Below are 21044 nucleotides of genomic sequence, written 5' to 3'. Positions count from 1 at the left end.
CATCCACTAATGCATATTATCTGAATTTATCTTTCAAGAGGCAACTTGTCGCAATACATAGAGGCATATTTTCAAAGCACTTAGCCTCCCAAAGTTCCATAGAAACCTATGGAACTTAGCCTCCCAAAGTGCTTTGAAAATATGCCTCATAGTGACTGGTTTTGCATTTTTTAAAATAATTTTGATCACATAAGTGGCGAACAAATTTTGCAACTCAAGCAGTTGGTTAAAAACTGGATATACTGGATGACAACCAAGCAATGAGACATTTTTTCTCTATATTTTTTGATTTATAGGCGTTATAAATTAACTTTGAGGGGAATACTTTTGTATTAATACCCTTTTAGGTAAGGAATGATCCCATTTTATCTTTCAACCACATTTCAATGTGAGCACTTGTATATTAATAATGTTTTTTTAAAGTTATTTAAGGATTGAATATTATGTAATCACATGCCACACTGAGAATAGCACTGTACTATAGCTCAACTGACACATAATCACTTATCTCCTGCATGCAAGTAAAAATTCTATATATATTTCCATATGATTTATGTATCAATTTTGAGTCTGTTATTGCATGTATTTTAATTTGAGTTATTGTCTTAATTATGATCATTGAACATGAGAATTTTGTATATATGCTTTTATTTTGTAGTTTTTACCCCTGATGCAGCCTGAGGACGAAATGTGGCCACGACGGGTAACCATTTTAATAGAAACCACTTATTTTTATTATTTTACTGGTCTGCTTTTTTTGCACCTATAAATTTATATTGCCAGGTTACGTTTCTCCCCTCCAAGCTGTCAGAATGCATACTGCATCCTCCACTGCATGTATTAAGTGTGGTACAGAGGAGTGGCCTAGTGGTTAGGGTAGTGGACTTTGGTCCTGGGGAACTGAGGAACTGAGTTCGATTCCCACTTCAGGCACAGGTAGCTCCTTGTGACTCTGGGCAAGTCCATTGTCCCATGCAAGCCGAATTGAGCCTTCCATGAGTGGGAAAGCGCGGGGTACAAATGTAACAAAAAAAATAATCCCATCTAGGGCATTTTTGGGGGCCTGCGTGCATATTCAATCTTTTTGGGAGACTATTCTTTCCCATCTTTCCAGAATATTGCATCTACAAATGCTATTTTCTCCTCAGTTCTGATTGTTTGCAGATTTTACTGTATTAGATCAAGCTACTAATAAGAGTGAACAAGAACTTATTTTATGCTTTTGTTGGCACAAATATATTTTGCTTTATTGGCATACAACCTGATCCTCCTATCCATATGCACTGGCACAACTTGCTTTATGAGACTATGATTTTAGAGAAATTTCGAGTAGGTAGATTTCTGGCTCACTGGAATGATATGAAAGTGTGGGAACCAGTTTGGACAGCGAAGCCACATACAGCCAGAAGTTGGATTCTGAACTGTTGACTTGGATAGAGAGCCTGCTATCCACCATATCAAATGGATTACACAGTCAAGCATGGTTTTGGATCAGTGCTTGGCTTCACCTATGACATTAGGGGGTGGGCAAGTGGGAAGGGGATGGGGGATTTTTATTCTATGCTTTTGTTGTTTTGTTTCTCTTGTCATTGTTGTTTACAATAAAACATTTTTAAAAATAAAATATGGTGAGAAAACCTTGAGAAATTGTAAATAAAGGCTTATGGTGCATAGCCTAACAGAGCTGGTTCCCATTAAATGGGAAACCCAATCAGAGAAAGAGGAAGCTGACAGGTTACAAAAAAAACCACAACAACTCCATACACCCCAATGTAGTAATACTAAATTAAGGAATGTCTACGGGTACAATAAGCTGCACACCCCTATCCTTAAGGACATACAATGTAAGGAAAGAAAGAGAAGCTTTACCTGTCGAATGAACCGATCTGATCCCAGATCTACCATCAAAGCCTATATGAAATTAAAAGTAAAGGAAGACAATTAAACTGGAGACATTAATCAAATCAACCTCCTCTAGAAACAGAAGCTCAATAGTCAACAGAATGCAATAATTATTAAATCATATAATTGTTTTACAGTGTCCGAGTGAATATGTACACTGTAACAAAATTGACAGAAGCAGGAGGCACCTTATAGACAAACCCAGTGGTTCCCAAACCTGGTCCTGGAGGCACCCCAGTCAGTCAGGCGTTCAGGATATCCTTAATGAATATCCATGAGAGAGATCTGCATGCACCTCTCATGACTATTAACTGTGGATAGCCTCAAAACTGAAAACTAACGAATAGTTAAGCTTTGGAACTCTTTGCTGGAGGATGTGGTAACAGCGGTTAGCGTATCTGAGTTTAAAAAAGGTTTGGACAAATTCCTGGAGGAAAAGTCCATAGTCTGCTGTTGAGGCAGACATGGGAAGAAACTGCTTGCCCTGGGATTTGTAATATGGAGTGTTGCCACTATTTGGGTTTCTGCCAGGTACTTGTGACCTGGCTTGGCCCGTTTGGAAAACAGAATATTGGGTTAGATGGACCATTGGTCTGACCCAGTATGGCTACTCTTATGTTCTTATGGGGTGCCTCCAGGATCAGGTTTGGGAACCAATGGACAAACCAGTATATGAGCTTTCCAGTACTAGAGTCTACTTTGTCAGATGCATGTATTCATCTAAGTGGATTCTGGTCCTCAAAAACTCATGCCTCAAGAAATTACTCTATAATAAGAGTAGGCAACCTTTATACAAAGAGGCAAAATGAATGTCAGTACTATCCCTAGCAAGATGCACACAGAAAATTAACAAATGTGTTATATAATTTACTGCCAACAAAACTCAATGTGATGACTGAATGAACATAAATTATTATGAGAATGGCCTGTTGCCTTATAATTCTGTGTCTTTCCAATCAATTACTAACACTGTCAAACAAGTCTTGTTCCATTGTATCTTTTGACAGTTCCATTGCTAACGAAACTCTTATTAATGATGTTTGTGCGGGCTGTTTTCTGTGTATACTGCCCACGGTCTCGCACGCTGTAAACTGCCACCCCTGGTCAAGGTGCCACCTGCCTCTATTAATTTAGTTACATCAGACTAACACAGCTACGTAGTGTGCCAGAATATTACGCCAATAGGCAGATGCCTATTCACTGTGGTGTAAATTTCAAAGCCACAGCTTGGGTAAATATGGGGTTTATGTAAGTAGAATGGTTAAATCTGCTTAGTGGACTTTAAGCAGGCTGAATGTAAATGCAAAGTTTCAGCCACAGTAAGACGAGGCCTTAGCAGAAACACAGTTTAGTTAACAGAGAAAATTATTGTGCAAATGAAACACAAACACATAGGGCTTTTATAAAGCTGCATGACCACATTGTGCATAAAAAGTATGCACATGGAAAGTAGGTGTTTGCTTCTACATAGTCTGCACAAAGGCATTCCTGGAAGCAGGTGCATTTATGCATCACTGGGCTGATTCAAGGAGCTTATTTTATAAAGCCACTTAAATGTATATCTTGTCTTTATAAAATAGAAGCCTTTTTGGACTTCTCACTTAAGCATCGTAATATAAAATCAAACCCAAAGTAGCGAACATATGTACTTTAGAGTTTTCATCATCTTTTTCAATTCTGTAATTATAACCTTGCACTGCTAACCACATTTATTTTTTTTATTTTTGTTACATTTGTACCCCGCACTTTCCCACTCATGGCAGGCTCAATGCAGCTTACGTGGGGCAATGGAGGGTTAAGTGACTTGCCCAGAGTCACAAGGAGCTGTGCCTGAAGTGGGAATTGAACTCAGTTCCTCAGGACCAAAGTCCACCACCCTAACCACTAGGCCACTCCTCCACATTAACAAGCCTGTGGGTACCTCATCAGCTGGAGTGCTGCAGGCACCTTTCTGAAAATTCCCCCTCTCCACCCTGGGTGGCTGATCTTTTGAGCCTACATATACCTTGCCTCTCCCCCTCCAGCCACCATAAAAACATGGTTGCTCTCTTACATTTGGGGTTATAGGGACCATCTGAGCTATCCCCTGACAACAGCAGCTCTCACCTCTTCCACAGGCAGGTCTTTCAATTTTGGAAGGGAGCTGGAGATCAGACCGACAAGGAATGGGGTGGGGCAGCAGACGATGTCAATCATAGAGGAAGGTAGGACAGGAATGAACGTGTGCTGCCAGGAGAAGGGGTACAGCAAAGCTACCACAGCATGAGAACAACTAGAAAGAGTGCTATAAAGAAAAGAAATACAATAATCAATCACTCTCATATCATCACTTGCACTTGTGTAACTACAGCACGAGACTTAGAGAATAGAACATAAAGGGGAAAATTCTATAAATGGCACTCAAAGTTTGACGCAGAAAAAAATTGGAGCTGAACGGTATTCTTTAACAGGCATTCCAGGACTGGCATCCCTTATAGAATAGTATGTACTGCTGGGATTTGTGCTCAACTGTGGGCACAAGGAGTTAAACCAACTGAAACTGGTATAAATCCTCGCACACAAGTTGGTGCAGATCTCCTGAATTCTATAACACTGTGTGCTTATGAAAGGATCGTTCTGGCCCATCTATGCCCCTCCCATGGCCACACCCTGTTTGCAGATCCACGCAAACACACGTATGCACTGTTCTGTAAATAGATGCCTGTGTTTTTGTGCAGAACTCCAATTTCTGTCCTGTTTTGTCACCTTGCAATGCTAGAATGCTTTTTTTTCCACTGAAAATTGGCACAGAAGTAGCATATAACCTTTGGTGCCATATACAGAATTTCCCCAGTGTCCCCACCTCTACATGAATATTTATTAGGAGGATGTTTCAAGTACACAAACATAATTTATACATTTTAATTTAAATTAAACATTTATACATTATTAGCCCTTTAGAACAAGGGCTTTCTGATTTGCAGGTATCCTGTGCTGCATGCCAACTTTTAAGTAGCAATGCAGTAGAGAAATGTTTTTTTTGTCTGTCTTGGATAGACTGTAAGCTGTCAGGCAGGGTCTGTCCCTTATATGTTTGTGTATAGTGCTGTGTACGAGTAGTAAAGCTATAAAAATAGGTAGCACTAGTACTAGCAATAATCAATTTAAAATAACATTTGTTTCAGTTATGTCTGGTATCAAAAGAAACTGGACCTTTATTTGTTTATTTGTCACATGGAGATGCTTCCAAGTAGGAATAAGCTAATTTTGTAGCAGTGCAGACCTCTCATTTGTTGACCAAGTTGATCGACATTTACAAAATTATTAAGTAAAAATATAAAGCTGTTGTATCATGTTTTGTCATTAGAATTATAACACAGGAAGATAATTTTTACTGTGTGTATTTTCCTTTGGCCTGTAGGTGGCAGCTGAGTTCTAGACACAAAACCAGAACCACAAGAACTCTTTAGGGCTCCATTTAATCATTTTTCTCCATAGGAAATAATATAAAATATTCTACTTAAAATACAAACATCTGCCAGTATGTATCAACAGTGAAATATAAACTGAAAACTGCATTCAGGCAAAAGGAAATTAATGGAAAATAAATTCTACTGTAGAAATCTGCAGCCACTTTCTTAGATGAAGAAGGCTAGCTCTTTGCTCTCTACAGAATAGCCTTGTGCTTCTTGTCCCTCTGCATGTCATGCTGTGATGTGATAAAGTGGCAGTTCCCCCAACCATATCTTATAACCACGCTTTAAGATATGCAGTTTCTTTCTAGGGCATCCCCACACAGACGTTCCTCTCTGAGCAACCATGGAGTCAATTAGGAATGGTGGCTATATTGCTGGACTAGCTATCCTTTAAAACTGCTTTTAAAGAAAAAAGCTGAATAACCGAGATACTCATGATATCTGAGATTTTAGTCTAGTTGTACAAGAAACGGTGCTAGAATTTTTGAGTAAAACCCCAAGTATTTGTCAGGATAATTAAGTGAAAACTCCAAATCAGATTTTAAAATTACAGACACAAAAACAATTTTAAGAAATCTGACTTTAGTATATTACTTGAAAAGGATAACAGTGGTATAGCCCCATCAGGCTTCCCAGAAAACCGAGGAAACATGCCTGGTTAACTAAATCATCTGTGAGCATGGGGAGGCTGGATATTTAAGAGAAAAGCTTAATAAGTCTTGGGGGGGGGGGGGGGGGTAAAGGGCATAATTTTATAAAGCATTTTCCCTAAGTAAAGCAGGTTACACACACAAAAAACTGGTTAGTATAAAACTGCACTCATATATAAACATGCGCTGCAAGTGCACTGCAAGATTCCACCTACTTTTAGGTGTAGGTGTTTCCAGTGGTATCATTTGGGTCAAGCTGGATGGAGTTGGGTAGTCACAGAGTGCATGCATGGATCTATGTGCTAATCCCTCAACTTTTCCCTGGTCTCGCCTCTTCTTTGATACTATTCTGTTTTCTCTACACAATTTGGAGTTGTTACAATCTTGCTCTCTTTCTGCTTTTGTTTTCTTTTCATCCTGTATTCTGTCAACCATTTTAAACCATCTTGAGATATGTGTTACAGAAGGCAGTTTAGAAAGCATCTTAATAAACTAAACATTGCAGAAGCCTATTTCATAAAAGACACATGTGCTGCCTTTATTTTTAAAAGACATTTCACATGGGCACTGTGTTAAATTACCCCTCATGTGGATGGTTGCGGGTATTGATAGAGGTTAGGGATGTGTATTCATTTGAACAAAGTGACAGGAAAAGTCCCTTCAAATTTCATTTTTTCTGATGCAATTATGCAATGAGTTGGGGAATAGCCTAATGGTTAGAGTAGTGGGCTGGGAACAGGAAGGCCTGGGTTTAAATTCTATGGCAGCTTCTTGTGGCCTTCAGTAAGTCAGTTAATCCTTCATTGCCTTCGGTTCGATGCTGCACAGGTTCTGGCAGCATTCCCAATCTGGGTCACACCCCATTTTGGGCTGCAGGAACATAATAGTGCCTAACATTGGGCAGGAGAAGGCACTGGCAAATCACTCCTGAACTATGCTAAGAAAATCATGGTGGGGTGGGGGGAAGAGGGTCCCTCCTCACTGTATGGTCACCAGGAGGCTCATTTGGATCTGGATCACACTATAATGCACATTTAACAAAATTATCCTGAGATGAAAATATTTTCAAAATGGAAAAAAAAAAAACCAACCCTGAAACACAGCAAACTGAACAAAATTAAATGTTGCCGCCTCTACTTTCCTAGTTGGATTTTAGATTGAGTGCTGGCCTTATGAGAATTATAAATACATAGAAATCAGGGCCGTGCCTAGGGTCTCTGGCGCCCCCCTGCAGACTATCAGTTGGCGCCCCCCCCCCCCCCCCCGGTGAAAATGATCGCTCACCACTTGCTACACTGACAGGAATTGTCAGCAATATTCTTAGAAACAAATTGCTATACATTGCAAAATAAGATAGCAGATGTAAATTCTCAAAGTAGACATATTCCAAACGCTAAAATGAAAATAAAATGGTTTTTTTTCTACCTTTGTTGTCTGGTGACTTTCTTTTTCCGATCATGCTGGCCCAGTATCTGAGTCTGCTGCTATCTGTCCTCTTAACTCCATTTCCAGGGCTTCCTTTCCATTTATTTCTTTACTTTCCTCCTTTCTTCTTCATTTCTTGCTCTAGATCCATTTCCAGCAATTTCTTCTCTCTCCCTGGGTCCTGTCCTCCCATCCATGTCCATCCTTGTCCCTCTCTGCCCTTCCCTCCTCCATCCATAGCCAGCAATCCTCCTCTCTCCTCTCCCCTCCATTTCCAGCAAATTGTCCTCTCCCTGGGCCCCCATGTCCATCCTTGTCCCCCTCTGCCCTTCCCTCCTCCATCCATAGCCAGCAATCCTCCTCTCTCCCCTCCCCTCCATTTCCAGCAAATTGTCCTCTCCCTGGGCCCCCATGTCCATCCTTGTCCCTCTCTGCCCTTCCCTCCTCCATCCATAGCCAGCAATCCTCCTCCCCTCCCCTCCATTTCCAGCAATTTGTCCTCTCCTTGGGCCCCCATGTCCATCCTTGTCCCTCTCTGCCCTTCCCTCCTCCATCCATAGCCAGCAATCCTCCTCCCCCTCCCCTCCATTTCCAGCAATTTGTCCTCTCCTTGGGCCCCCATGTCCATCCTTGTCCCTCTCTGCCCTTCCCTCCTCCATCCATAGCCAGCAATCCTCCTCTCTCCCCTCCCCTCCATTTCCAGCAAATTGTCCTCTCCCTGGGCCCCCATGTCCATCCTTGTCCCCCTCTGCCCTTCCCTCCTCCATCCATAGCCAGCAATCCTCCTCTCTCCCCTCCCCTCCATTTCCAGCAAATTGTCCTCTCCCTGGGCCCCCATGTCCATCCTTGTCCCCCTCTGCCCTTCCCTCCTCCATCCATAGCCAGCAATCCTCCTCTCTCCCCTCCCCTCCATTTCCAGCAAATTGTCCTCTCCCTGGGCCCCCATGTCCATCCTTGTCCCTCTCTGCCCTTCCCTCCTCCATCCATAGCCAGCAATCCTCCTCCCCTCCCCTCCATTTTCAGCAATTTGTCCTCTCCTTGGGCCCCCATGTCCATCCTTGTCCCTCTCTGCCCTTCCCTCCTCCATCCATAGCCAGCAATCCTCCTCTCTCCCCTCCCCTCCATTTCCAGCAAATTGTCCTCTCCCTGGGCCCCCATGTCCATCCTTGTCCCCCTCTGCCCTTCCCTCCTCCATCCATAGCCAGCAATCCTCCTCTCTCCCCTCCCCTCCATTTCCAGCAAATTGTCCTCTCCCTGGGCCCCCATGTCCATCCTTGTCCCCCTCTGCCCTTCCCTCCTCCATCCATAGCCAGCAATCCTCCTCTCTCCCCTCCCCTCCATTTCCAGCAAATTGTCCTCTCCGTGGGCCCCCATGTCCATCCTTGTCCCTCTCTGCCCTTCCCTCCTCCATCCATAGCCAGCAATCCTCCTCTCTCCCCTCCCCTCCATTTCCAGCAAATTGTCCTCTCCCTGGGCCCCCATGTCCATCCTTGTCCCCCTCTGCCCTTCCCTCCTCCATCCATAGCCAGCAATCCTCCTCTCTCCCCTCCCCTCCATTTCCAGCAAATTGTCCTCTCCGTGGGCCCCCATGTCCATCCTTGTCCCCCTCTGCCCTTCCCTCCTCCATCCATAGCCAGCAATCCTCCTCTCTCCCCTCCCCTCCATTTCCAGCAAATTGTCCTCTCCGTGGGCCCCCATGTCCATCCTTGTCCCTCTCTGCCCTTCCCTCCTCCATCCATAACCAGCAATCCTCCTCTCTCTCCCTTCCCCTCCATTTCCAGCAAATTGTCCTCTCCCTTCACGCGATTCGCGAACCGCTTAGCACTGCTTAAAAAAAAAAATTACACATCAGCAGGAACAGGCTGCTTCAGCCAATCCCAGGGGCCTTCCTTCAGCGTGTTCCGCCCAAGGGCTGAAGGAAGGCTCCTGGGATTGGCTGAAGCAGCCTGTTCCTGCTGACGTGTAAATTTTTTTTTTAAGCAGTGCTAAGCGGCAGCGCGGTTCGCAAATCGCGTGAAGGGGGGGTGGGACGACGCGACGGCAACGAAGAGGAGAAACAAGAGAAGTGCTGCGTGTGCCGGTAAGCTGCTCAAAGGCACAGGGGACGCCGTCAACACTGCCAGGTGGGGACCGGAGCCGGTTTTAAAGGTCATGGTTGGGCTGGGGAGGCTTAGCCTCCCCAAGCCTCTTATACGGGGCGCCTATGCCTCTGCTCTTTCCTCCGCACCCTGGGGCCTTTAAATCTTTTACTTCCGGTCGCAGCAGCGTCAGTGAAAGCGGAGCGCTGCCGACATCTCCCTTCGCGCTCTTGGTTCCCTCAGTGTCCGCCTTCTTCTAGAAGGCGGGACACTGAGGGAACCAATGAGTGCAAGGGAAGGGAGACGTCGGCAGCGCTTTCACTGACGCTGCTGCGACCAGGTAAAAGATTTAAAGGCCTCGGCGGCGCGGGGCGAGAGTAAGCACCGCGGCGGCGCCCTCCAGAGGTGGGCGCCCCCCTGCGGCGCTTACCCCGCTTACCGCATCGGCACGGCCCTGATAGAAATAAAACAAAACAGAAAAAAAAATAAGATGATACCTTTTTTTACTTGACTAACAATATATTTTTTGATTAACTTTGGAAAGTAACCCTTCTTCAGATCAGAAATAAGCAAATGTTGGCAAATATCAGTATATATAAGTGAAACACAAAAGCATTTCAATGACAGTCTCACAGGAAGAGGGTAGGGTAGGGTGGGGTGGATAAGGTGAGAAATAGGGGGAGCTGGGTGGATGACAGACAGGGAGAAATGGATGGTAGATAAGAGGGTGACAAAGCAGTAGAATTTTATGGTTTAATGGGCTAGAAAACTCTTTGTTAAGTCCTATCTGGTGCATGTCAAAATATTTAATCATTTTGACTTCAAAGATCTTACATTCCTGGATTGTCTTAGGGCCAGATGCACTAAACTTAACGAGCCATTAACAAGCAAGTAGTACACTGTGGCATGCACTAAGGGCCAGATGCACTAAACTTAAGTGCCTTTAACGAGCCATTAACAAGCAAGTAGTAAGCCCTGGCATGCACTAAAGACTCCCCCTCCCCCCCCCAGGAAGGTAGCAGCTAAGGAAAACGGAATGCAGATGAGCAAATCGTGTAGAAACCCTATTGTAATGAGATGCACTAATCTTTTCCGATTGCCTAAACGCTGGAAAATCTAACGAAAGGTCTGTACCTCTCGTTGGGGCTGTGCGGGATTGGAAAAATTATTAAAATGTAAAAAAAAAAATCGGGGGGCAAAAATGGCCAAGTGCTCGTCGAGAGCGTCCTTTATGGACGTTCTTCACTATATAAAAAAAAAAAAAAAATCAAACAGGCTCCGATGCTGTTTTGATAAATGTTCAATAAAGACTTCATACAACTTAAAAAAGTGGGAAAAAATCCAAGTGCTCATCCTTTTTTTTTTTGTACAAAAGTATTAGTGGGATTTGAACTCACCACCTCTGACCTCTGCTCTAAGCACTTGGCCACAACTGTACTTGCTTGGATGTCCCTCCCTTACTTCCAGGTCTCTCAGCTGAGTAAAGCACGGCCAAAATGGACTTTTTTTTTTTCAGTGAAGCTTTATTTAAAAAAAAAATCACACAGGCTCTGATGCTGCAGGCTCTTTTTTGGACATCATTCAACCCCGGAATAATAAAAACGTCTTTTTTGGCAGTGATTCACTCAGCTGAGACCTGGAAGTCCCTGAGCCAATCACAACGTGTTCAGCCGAGCTAAACGCGCTGTGATTGGCTCAGAGACTTCCAGGTGTCTCAGCTGAGTGAAGCACGGGCAAAAAGGACGTTTTTATTATTCCGGGGTTGAATTATGTCCAAAAAAGAGCCTGCAGCATCGGAGCCTGTTTGATTTTTTTAAATAAAGCTTTGCTTAAAAAAAAATGTCCATTTTGTGCCTCCTCCCCCCCCCCCCCCAATAATAAAAACGTCCTTTTTGTCCGTGCTTCACTCAGCTGAGAGACCTGGAAGTAAGGGAGGGACATCCAAGCAAATAGAGCTGTGGCTGAGTGGTTAGAGCACTGGTCTTGTAATCCAGAGGTGGTGGGTTCAAATCCCACTAATAGTTTTGTTAAAATTGGATTTATTATTTTCTCCTCATTTTTATTTATTTATTTATTTGAACATTTGTTATTCTGCCATTCATGAACATTTTCAAGACTAAAAACTTCCAAACTGCACTTGCTTGCTATGAGTGAAATTCAGTCAACACATTAGCAGAAGCCCTGGCTCCGACGCTGCAGGCTCTCAGCTGAGCTAAATGCGTTGTGATTGGCTCAGAGACTTCCGGGTCTCTCAGCTGAGAGCCTGCAGCATCGGAGCCAGGCTTATCTCGCAGGAGGGGGGAAAGCATTTAGCTCAGCTCTGCTCAATGCTTCCTTCGCTGTGATTGGGTGGAAGATGGCGCTGGGTGGAAAATCCTAATGACAGTCTCCAGAATAGCTTCTATTTGTACCATGGTAGGTGCAGCGGATGCCTGCAGCATCGGAGCCTGTGATTTTTTTTTATAATACACTACAGTGAAGAACGTCCATAAAGGATGCTCCTGACGAGCACTTGGCACTGGAGGCGTATTTGGCATGCGCAGAGCAGCCAGCATAACGCTTTGCTGCTCTGCGCATGCTTGACCGGCCGATTCTCCGACTGTTTTACGAGGGAATAGAGAATGCAAGTGAGCTACAACGAGTAGCTCATTTGCATTCCCTTTCCTTGATGCATAGCCGTTCCCTACCGATTTGCTATGAAATTCGGTAGGGAACAGCTCTAACGACGACTTTTGTGCATCTGGCCCTAAATGCTTCTCCCAGCCATTTTACGATCACGGTAGCAGCTAACGAAAACGGAATGCAGATGAGCAAATTAGTATCCCAATGTGTATAAATCGTATTGTAATGAGATGCACTACCGTTTTCCGATTGCCTAACCATGGAAAATCTAACGGGAGGTCTGTACCTCTCATTGGGGCTGTGCAGCCTCTAAAAACTTCTATAAATGTAACAAAAAAAAAAATCAGGAAAAAAAAACGTCCAAGTGCTCGTCAGGGACGTTTTATGGACATCTTTCACTGCCTAGCCACGTCCAAGTGCTCATCAGGGACGTCTAACACGAGCTGGACGTCTTCCTGCAGCTTTTGTGATGGGCGTCCTTCTTGGACGTGTTTTTCTTACCTGCAATTAGGAAGGACTTCTCTGAAGAAAAAAAAAAAAAAAAAGGACGTCCCTGTTTTTCTTACCTGCCTGAACTGACCACAACCACTGTTCTCTCAACAGTCCCCTCCAAGGTTGTTTTCAGCTTGTGCCCCCCCCCCCCCCCTCCACCAAGATCAGGACGTGCGAGGATGTCCAAATCAAAATTTTTGGATGTCTTTCCCTCCAGGTCTCTCTCAGCCAATCACAGCTAAACGTCCTCGCATGTCCAGATCCTGGGGGGCACAAGAGGAAAACAACCTTGGAGGGGACTGTTGAGAGAACTGTTTTTCAGTTCTCTGAAGACGTGGAATCCTCACGCCTCCTCGGGGCCGGGTCCGATGAAGGTCAGTCCCGGGGGGGCCTGCATAACAGGAGGCCTCAAGGCAGGTGGAGACCCACTCGACGCCTCACTGCTCCCAGCGCGAACTGGTCTCTTATCAGCCATTACCTTTGCTCCCTGACGTCGATGCTCCTGTCGATGTCGACGACCTCGGTACTGATGTCGAAGGACCGGACAAAGCCCCCAAAAGCTTTCTTGTTGGGTTTCTCAAGATGCCTGGGTCCGTTTCTTCATACGAAGACACAGACTACAAGCAGCTGGGCTATGGTCGGGCCCAAGGCACTGGATACACCAGGCATGGGTATCGGTACCTGAGATTGTCCGGTTGCACCGAGTACAACGCTTGAGGCCGCTGGGTGTCTTTGATGACATGGAAGGAAAAACGGCCTCGGCAAAATCAAATGACGCGATTGTGCCAAAAAGAGAAGGCACAAAAAGGGAGTAAACCCAACCGCGCAGTCCAAAGGCTGACCTCATCGAAAAGAAAGGAAACTTTAAAGGTGGCAAAAAGAAACAAGAAAACTACAGGAATTATAATTTTTTTTTATATTGAAACAAGAATAACAACAAAATAAAGTGAAAATAAAGCGAAACTAAGTCGCGTACAGAAGTTCTCTTCCTGGGCCTGGACAGAGTGCAGCGAAAACACTGCCGCACCTTACCGCAGAGAAAAAAGAGCTGAGGTAGCACGCTCGCGCGGCAGGCATGCCAGAACTGTCTGGAAAAACCTTTTATTTTGCTTGCAAAATTTCCAATTCCTGGGCCACCGTGGACATCGACCCATATGTGACAAGCAGCCTGCTTGTCCTCGGAGAAAAAAGGTATCATCTTATTTTCTTTTCTATCTTTTGTTTTATTTCTATTTATTACCTTTAAAAATGGACTAACATGGCTACCACATCACTTTACTCATGAATTATAGGGAAAGACTGGGGTAGTCTGCTGGCAGTGGTCAGTTTAGTGAAAAGATATGGACATTCTTGACACAGATGATGGAAGAGAAATGGTGAGACAGGACTGGGGAGAAGGGGATGCATTGGACAGGGCACCACCATTTTGGAAGCAGCACTGGAAGGAGGAGGGAGTGCTACTTCCTCCTCCATTGTGTAGAAGTATGGGGGAGGGTTTCTGGGGCCTCTAGATCACCAGGCGGGGGGGGGGGGGGTACTAGACCAACAGGTGGGGTTTGGAGCCCACTCTTCTGTCAGGGGTGGGAGGGGTCATGGCCAGGTCTCTTACAGGGGTTCTGGGGGGTACTAGATCACCAGGACCTCTGCTGGGGGGGGGGGGGGGCAGGCTGGAGGTCCACTGGACCTCCAGACCATATAGGTGTTTGACAGGTCTGGTCTTTTTTGACAGCCCGGACTTGTCAAACAACTTCTGCGGGAGAATTGTGCCTTGGGTGCATGCACACGTACAATCCTCCTGCAGAAGTACCACTATGATCAGAGCTAATAGCGTGCCAAATTTGCATACTATTAGCTCTGCTCATAGGGGTGTTATTGCCCCGTGCTGTTCCAGCGCTAATTTTAGAGCGCTGTTTGGAAAATGGTGCTTCTGATCATTGGGCTTTTAGACTGTGAGCCTTCCAGGGGCAGAAAACACCTAGTGTGCCTGAATATAAATCATCTTGAACTGCTACTGAAAAAGGTGTGATATAAATATAAATAGCTATTTAGAAGGTGGAGTACCACTCATTGAGAGGCCTTTTCAAAAGGGCGTCCAAGTCAGAATAGAGATGTCCATCTCACATGTATTTTCCAACAGGAAATATATCAGGATTTCCTGCTCAAAAATATTTGAAATGGACTTCTGTGTGCTGAGGACATCCAGCATGAATGGCCATTTTATAAACTGGAATGTCCAACGAAGCAGGGACAAGGATGTCTCTCTGGCAGTATTCTTAGAAAATGGCCACACAGACATCCATGCAGAGCAGAGGCCGGGGCAGCATAGTGGTTAGTGCAGAGGACTTTAAACCAATGGACTTGGTTCAAATCCTATTTTAACTCTTATTTTGTAATTATGAGCCCTCCAGAAACAGCGAAATACCAATTTATTTATTTATTTGTAGCATTTGTATCCCACATTTTCCCACCTATTTGCAGGCTCAATGTGGCTTACAATTGTTCTGTAATGGTGATCACCAATTTTGGAAAAGAGAAATACATAGTTAAGGGGGAGGAGACAAAGTAGGTTAGGTGTTTAAGTAAGGGAGTTCATTTTCATAATAAGAAATAAGAGGTAATGGGTAAAAAACTTTAGGCGTGATAAATTGTCTAAAAGAATAGAATATAAACTTCAAAATCATGATAAAATTAGTATGGACAATTAAGAAAATAAAGAGTTACGTTATTGTGTGGATCTAGTGTGAATTTGTTTACTGTCAAATTAGGATGGATTAATTGTGGTATGCTTTTTTGAATAGATTGGTTTTCAATAATTGTACCTGAATGTACAATACTTCAATAGCCTTCAGGTTTGCAGGTGGCTTATATATTTTAGGTACAGTAGGTATCTTTCTGTTTCTGGAGGGCTCACAATTGCAAATTAAAAAAAAAAGAATTAAAGTGGGATTTGAACCTGGGCCCCTTGGTTTACAGTCCACTGCACTAACCCCTAGGCTACTCCTCAGATCTCAGAATTGTATACTGCTCTATTCAGAATGCCTATAATACCTGAATCTGTCACAGAGCCTGATATTCCCTTTCAATTTCACTTTCAGGGGAGAGGGAGGGGGACAGCAGCCATTGGGGGATTAACGTGGTGTCATACCTTAATCCCTCCTGTGGTCAGCTGCTCAATCAGAGATCTTTTTGTACCCTGGACTGATTGAAACAGGTCTAACTTAGGACGTCCTTTTTTTAGGCTTGGATATTTCTTCCCATTCGGTAATCACTGTTGGATGTCCTGATTTTAGGCCCTCCCTAGTTCCATCCAAAATACGCCCATGACACGCCCCCTTGCTATTTGGACATACTGCAATGTTGGACATCCCTTTTGCCTTTGCAAAATCAGGATCTGGGCATTTCAAGCAGAGATGTCCATATGCTTCAAAAATAAGCTCCATTAACTGTTAATATGGGCAAGATCAGGACCAGGCTGCTTTTAGATAAGCAATTAAAAAATAAGGAGCTTAATGCATATCAGTGTGTGGAAGCTTTAAAAGGGAAATTCCAGGGGAGAATAAAAGGAGCCGGAGTCTCCCACTAAAACTTAGGAGAAGAAATATTTTGGAAGGAGAAAGTAATGTCACCAGTCTTCCTACCCAAAAGAGAGATTTTTATATCATTTTCCTGGTCAAAATATGCAAAAGTATGTACAACAAACAGATGACAACACTTTAAACCTCTAACCCAGAAAAGGTTCTGAAAATCTATTACCTGCTTCAAAGAACATTTACAACTCCAACTGTATATTATAGACCTTATAAACTTAAAAATGTGTAATATTTTATATGGTTGGAACCAGATAATTTATATGTTTTACGGACTTTTTTGTTTATTTTCTTTACAGGCTAATTTCTCCTTGCATATCTTTGTAAAATTCCATGAGTCACTGTCCCTGCAAAGAATAATAAAAAAAAAAGTGCAGCTGACATGAGCGGGCAGACCTGAATAGCTGTGGCCGTGAGAAAAAGGCTTGCAGCTCTGGAATGTGCTAATAGACGCATCCAGGAACAATAGTTGCATTCAGAGTACAACATCAGATACTGTGCATAGCACACAGCAGAACAAGGACGTGCCCTGCTTCTAGAAAAGATGAAGGGCCTCATTAAAAGGATGCAAACCCAGTCAACTACTGCTGGGTTTGGAAATGAGGGGAAGAAAGTCTGTCAATTCACTTGTTAGCTAAGGGCAACATCCTTACTTCAAGGACAGTCACTGCAAGGTTTTGCCTTTGAATACTTCAATGGCATCAACTTCATGGTTGGCAGTACTAGCTGAAACTTGCAAAAGATTGATCTGCGGTCAAATCATCATCTCTATTACAATAGTGTGTCTTTAAATACAGGATTTCTAACTTGCGGTCTCTCTCTAATTTTTGCCCCTGCTGTCCTTCCTCCCCACACCAGCCTTCTCTGTCACTTTTACCACCCTATTTCCCTTTTTTCTCCCCACCAGCCTCTCTCCCTCAACCTTACCCTTTATTTCTTCATGCCACCCCATCTCTACTCCTTCCTATTTCCACACCCTCCCCCTTTTCATCCTTTTCCCCTCTTCCATTCCTTATACCTCTCTCCAGGTGTAGGTTAACATGAATTGGGCCCTAGGCAAACATATGTGTGGATCCTCCTACCACAAGTCCCCATCTACATTTTTTCTCCCCCCCCCCCCCATTCACTTTCCCTGTCCCAACTCCTCCCCTCCACCATCTTTATTCATGGCCTTCCCTCACATTTCACCTCTCTAGAAATAGCAGGGAAAAGAACAGAACATAGCTGTGGGCATGGCAGAATTAATAATTTATGAGTGAGCATGGGAGACTAGGCAAACACATGCTTCGAATCAAGTGGCTTAATGGTTAATGCTGGAGAGCTGGCAAGTTACCCAGTTTCAGGAGGAAGATATTTAGGCCATTCCTGAATTTCTGACAACTCTGTCCTGGTGCATTATGGGACCTGCAGCACTGATTTCAGTGAGTAGAATTGGAGGTTACAAATAGCACATTGAGGGGCCCTTTTACAGAGTGGCGGTAAGCCCAACGCGGGCTTACTGCTCGTTCTTCCGGGACTACCACCAGCCCAATGCAGCTGCCAGCAGTAGTCCCGCCCTGAATGCATGCCATTTCCGTGAGAAAAAGAAAACCCATGGAAATGGCCTGTGCGGCGATAACCTGGCGGTAATCAGTTACCGCTTGGTTAGCGCAAGAGCCCTTATCACCACCTCAGTGGGTAAGGGCTCCCTGCCATATGGCCATGTGGTAAAAGTTCTCTGATTGCATGTCCATATGTGCTGCGGGCTTTTTTTTTTTTTACCTGCTGCAGTAAAATTGGCCCTGATGTGCAGGAAAAACAGCCCCTGCCGCTAATGCAGTGCCCTTTTCCCCACAGCTTGGTAAAAGGACCCCTAAATTGGGATGTAAGTTTAACAACAGGACTGGCCAAAAACTCTCCCTCTTGGAACTGGGTAACTTGGTAGCCTGGAGTACTGGGCTGGTATAAACCAGAGATAACAAGGATAGATTGCCCCAAAGAGTGAGTTTTATGGGATGTATCTGAGGCAAAAAATTTATAAAGTTTTACATGTGAAAAAAAGCTTCACAAAAGGAAGATGCAAATTAAAATGTTTCGCTTTCTTTGGTGCTTCTGAAAGTAGTGGAGACAGTACTAGGGCAGTTTTCAAAGGAATTTGCCCACGTAACAAAAGATAGCTGGGTAAATTCACTGGAGTGAAATTTTACCTTCACTTAGTCTGCCTAATTATGCTCTCACCTATCCACCCTTAATTATTTGTTTGTCCCCTCACCTGTCCCCCTCTTACTAGCTCCCCAGCCAATCATGCAGTACAGATATATATAAAAAAAATAACAAATAAAAAGTACAAGCTGCAAGTAGGATCTCTACTACATTATCCCTACCCATAATATTGTCCACGAGTTCATTGTCCAAGGACTGCTCGCGGCCGGCATCCGAAATGGTAGGCGGTCTCAGCCAACATTCAGTTTCAGTTAGAGGCTAGTGTGATCACCACATCAAATCGTGAGACACAGACCACAAAGTAGTCATAGCATTGTGCCAAAAGTTAAGCATTAGCTCAAAATCAGGAGGCTGCTACTAAGCGTCATAGGTACAATGCAACAAAACAAAACAAAAGAACACTATCCAGCAATTTATCAGTTATAAGTTGTATTTCAGGGCAGAGTAAGATATGAACCATTAAAGTTCCAGCACTGACACGAAGCATAAAGTCCCGTTAGCCCAGAGATCCAAACGGGGTGCACAATTCCCCTGGGACTTCCTAAGATAGCCACTCCAAGACGACTCTGAGCTCCTCCGGCGTCTCCATGAACATTGTGGTGCTATCATGTACAACTCAAACTCTCGCTGGGTATTGCAGAGAGAATTTGATCCCTTTGAACAGTTGAGAACAGTAAGGTGACAAACGCTGACGCAAGTCTGAAACATGTGGTGAAAAATCCTGGAAGAGCAGTAATTTGGATCCATGGTAAACCACTTCTTTATGCTGCCGGAACTTAGCCTTGTGTTGGGCCTTTTCAACATAGTTGAGAATTCGAGCAACCACTGGGCGCGGTCTAGCATTTTGCTCCCGGAGTACACCCACCTGGTGCACTCTCTCACCTGGTGCACTCTCTCAATTCGCAGGCGTTGCCCCTCCATATCCAGGCCCAGCTCCTGAGGAAGCCAAGATTCAATTAAGTCTCAAAGTTCTCTCTCTTTAATTCTAATTTAACGTTTAGTTGAACATTATATTTCAGTGGCTCCTATTCTCTTGATCATCGACTTTCTCTTCTATCTGCTTGCAGTGCTTCTCCAGTGCCTCTACTTGGGAGGATATAGCAGAGGTGAGATCTTCTTGAGTCGATATTCGATCCTCCAGTTGCTGGATGCAGGCATCTTGCATTGCCATACCTTCTTGAGCTCATCCATTGCAGCATGTAGCTTGGAAAGCTTGTTGTTTAGGATGTCGGCTAAATTCCGCATGATCTCTTTAATCGCTGCCTCTTGTAACGCAACCACAAGCGGATCTTGTCGGCTAAATTCTGCATGATCTCTTTAATTGTTGCCTCTTGTAACCCAACCACAGGTGGATCGTGAGACCCTGGGGAGCTCTGTTCAGACGCCATTTTAGCCGCATGGTTACCTCTGTGCTCCCTAACAGGTCTCGGGGTTTTGGCAGGCATGACCAATTTGACTATCTTCTGGTCTGTAGCAGACCCCCCAACAGCTGTGTCAGCCTTTTCTGCACAAGTCACTCTCACTGGGGACCAGAATGGGGGGGGAAACACAGTTATTTAAGCCGGTTTATCATAATAAGAGGAGAGAAGCTGCCCGGCGTCCGTTCAAGTCACAGCCATCACGTGACCTGATACATGCGCTTCTTATTTCACATCTTGACTATGGTAACGTAGTATATGCTGGTACAACAAATACTATTAAGCGCTTGCAAATGTTACAGAACACAGCTCTTAGAGCTTTTTGTAATCTTTGTAAATATGACCACGTAACCCCCTTGTTTATAAAATATTATTAGCTGCCAACGTGATTTTGTATTTCCTTTCTTAAAATTCTTACTTTGGCACATAAAGTCTATTATGAATGTCTTCCACCTTACCTGAGTAGTTTGGCCAGTCCATATTCTCCAGCAAGGACTTTAAGGTCTTTCCAGGATTATAGGATGGTGATGCCTCATATTTCTAAAGCCAGCTGGGAGTCTATTTGCTCAAGTGCTTTTTTTTTTCTTTTTTTTCTTTTTTTTAACATGCTCCTGGTTTGTGAAACATCCTTCCCAAATTAATTCATCAGAAATGAATTTTTAAAATGTAGGGGGTCTTTTACTAAAGCTTAGCTCGAGATATCTGTAGCAGGGCCCATGTTATTCCTATGGGCCCTGAGGCAGATAACTCGAGCTAAGCTTTAGTAAAAGACCACCTTAAGGTTTTATTAAATACTCATTTCTTTTTACATTAGTGTTCGATATTTGACCTGTAGATGAGAAAAAAAGAATACCAATGAGTCTGCTGAACACAATATTAAGAAGTAATAATTTATTTTAAAAATGAGAAGGAGAGTTAAGATAGGAAGAGATATGGAGATATAAGAGTCTGAGGGAATTTCTTTTTTTACATAGATAATAAGAGAGAATGGAGATTCTTCTGTCTATATGTGCTCAGTCTTTCCTTTTATGATATATAGAGTTCTATCAATGTTTTGTTTGCATTTGTATTTTACTGTAAACCATCATCATCCACTAAGGCTGGGCAGTATATCAAATTTTATTAAACTAAACTAAATCTAAACTCAACTCACAGACTTACCCTTACAAGCTGTAACAGGGGCTTCTCTCTAGAATGCTCCAGCCCAAGGCCT

The 21044-nt window shown here is 43.8% G+C and overlaps 1 protein-coding gene across 3 annotated transcripts in view; it reads right to left on the bottom strand.

The window, feature by feature from the left end:
• The window catches only part of ST5 (suppression of tumorigenicity 5), a 670601-nt gene that overhangs the window by 71899 nt on the left and 577658 nt on the right, over positions 1–21044 (bottom strand). For all 3 annotated transcript variants that reach the window (XM_030201020.1, XM_030201019.1, XM_030201022.1), the window contains 2 exons: positions 4009–4186; positions 1870–1911 (listed from right to left, as the gene is read on the bottom strand). In XM_030201020.1, the coding sequence (XP_030056880.1) occupies positions 1870–1911; positions 4009–4186 (220 nt within the window). The remainder of the gene's footprint in view (positions 1–1869; positions 1912–4008; positions 4187–21044) is intronic.

This window comes from Microcaecilia unicolor, chromosome 4, assembly GCF_901765095.1.
Source record: "Microcaecilia unicolor chromosome 4, aMicUni1.1, whole genome shotgun sequence".
NCBI classification, from domain to species: Eukaryota; Metazoa; Chordata; class Amphibia; order Gymnophiona; family Siphonopidae; genus Microcaecilia; species Microcaecilia unicolor.
Note: the sequence above shows the minus strand (reverse complement) of the source record. Positions and strands in the feature narration are given on the sequence as shown.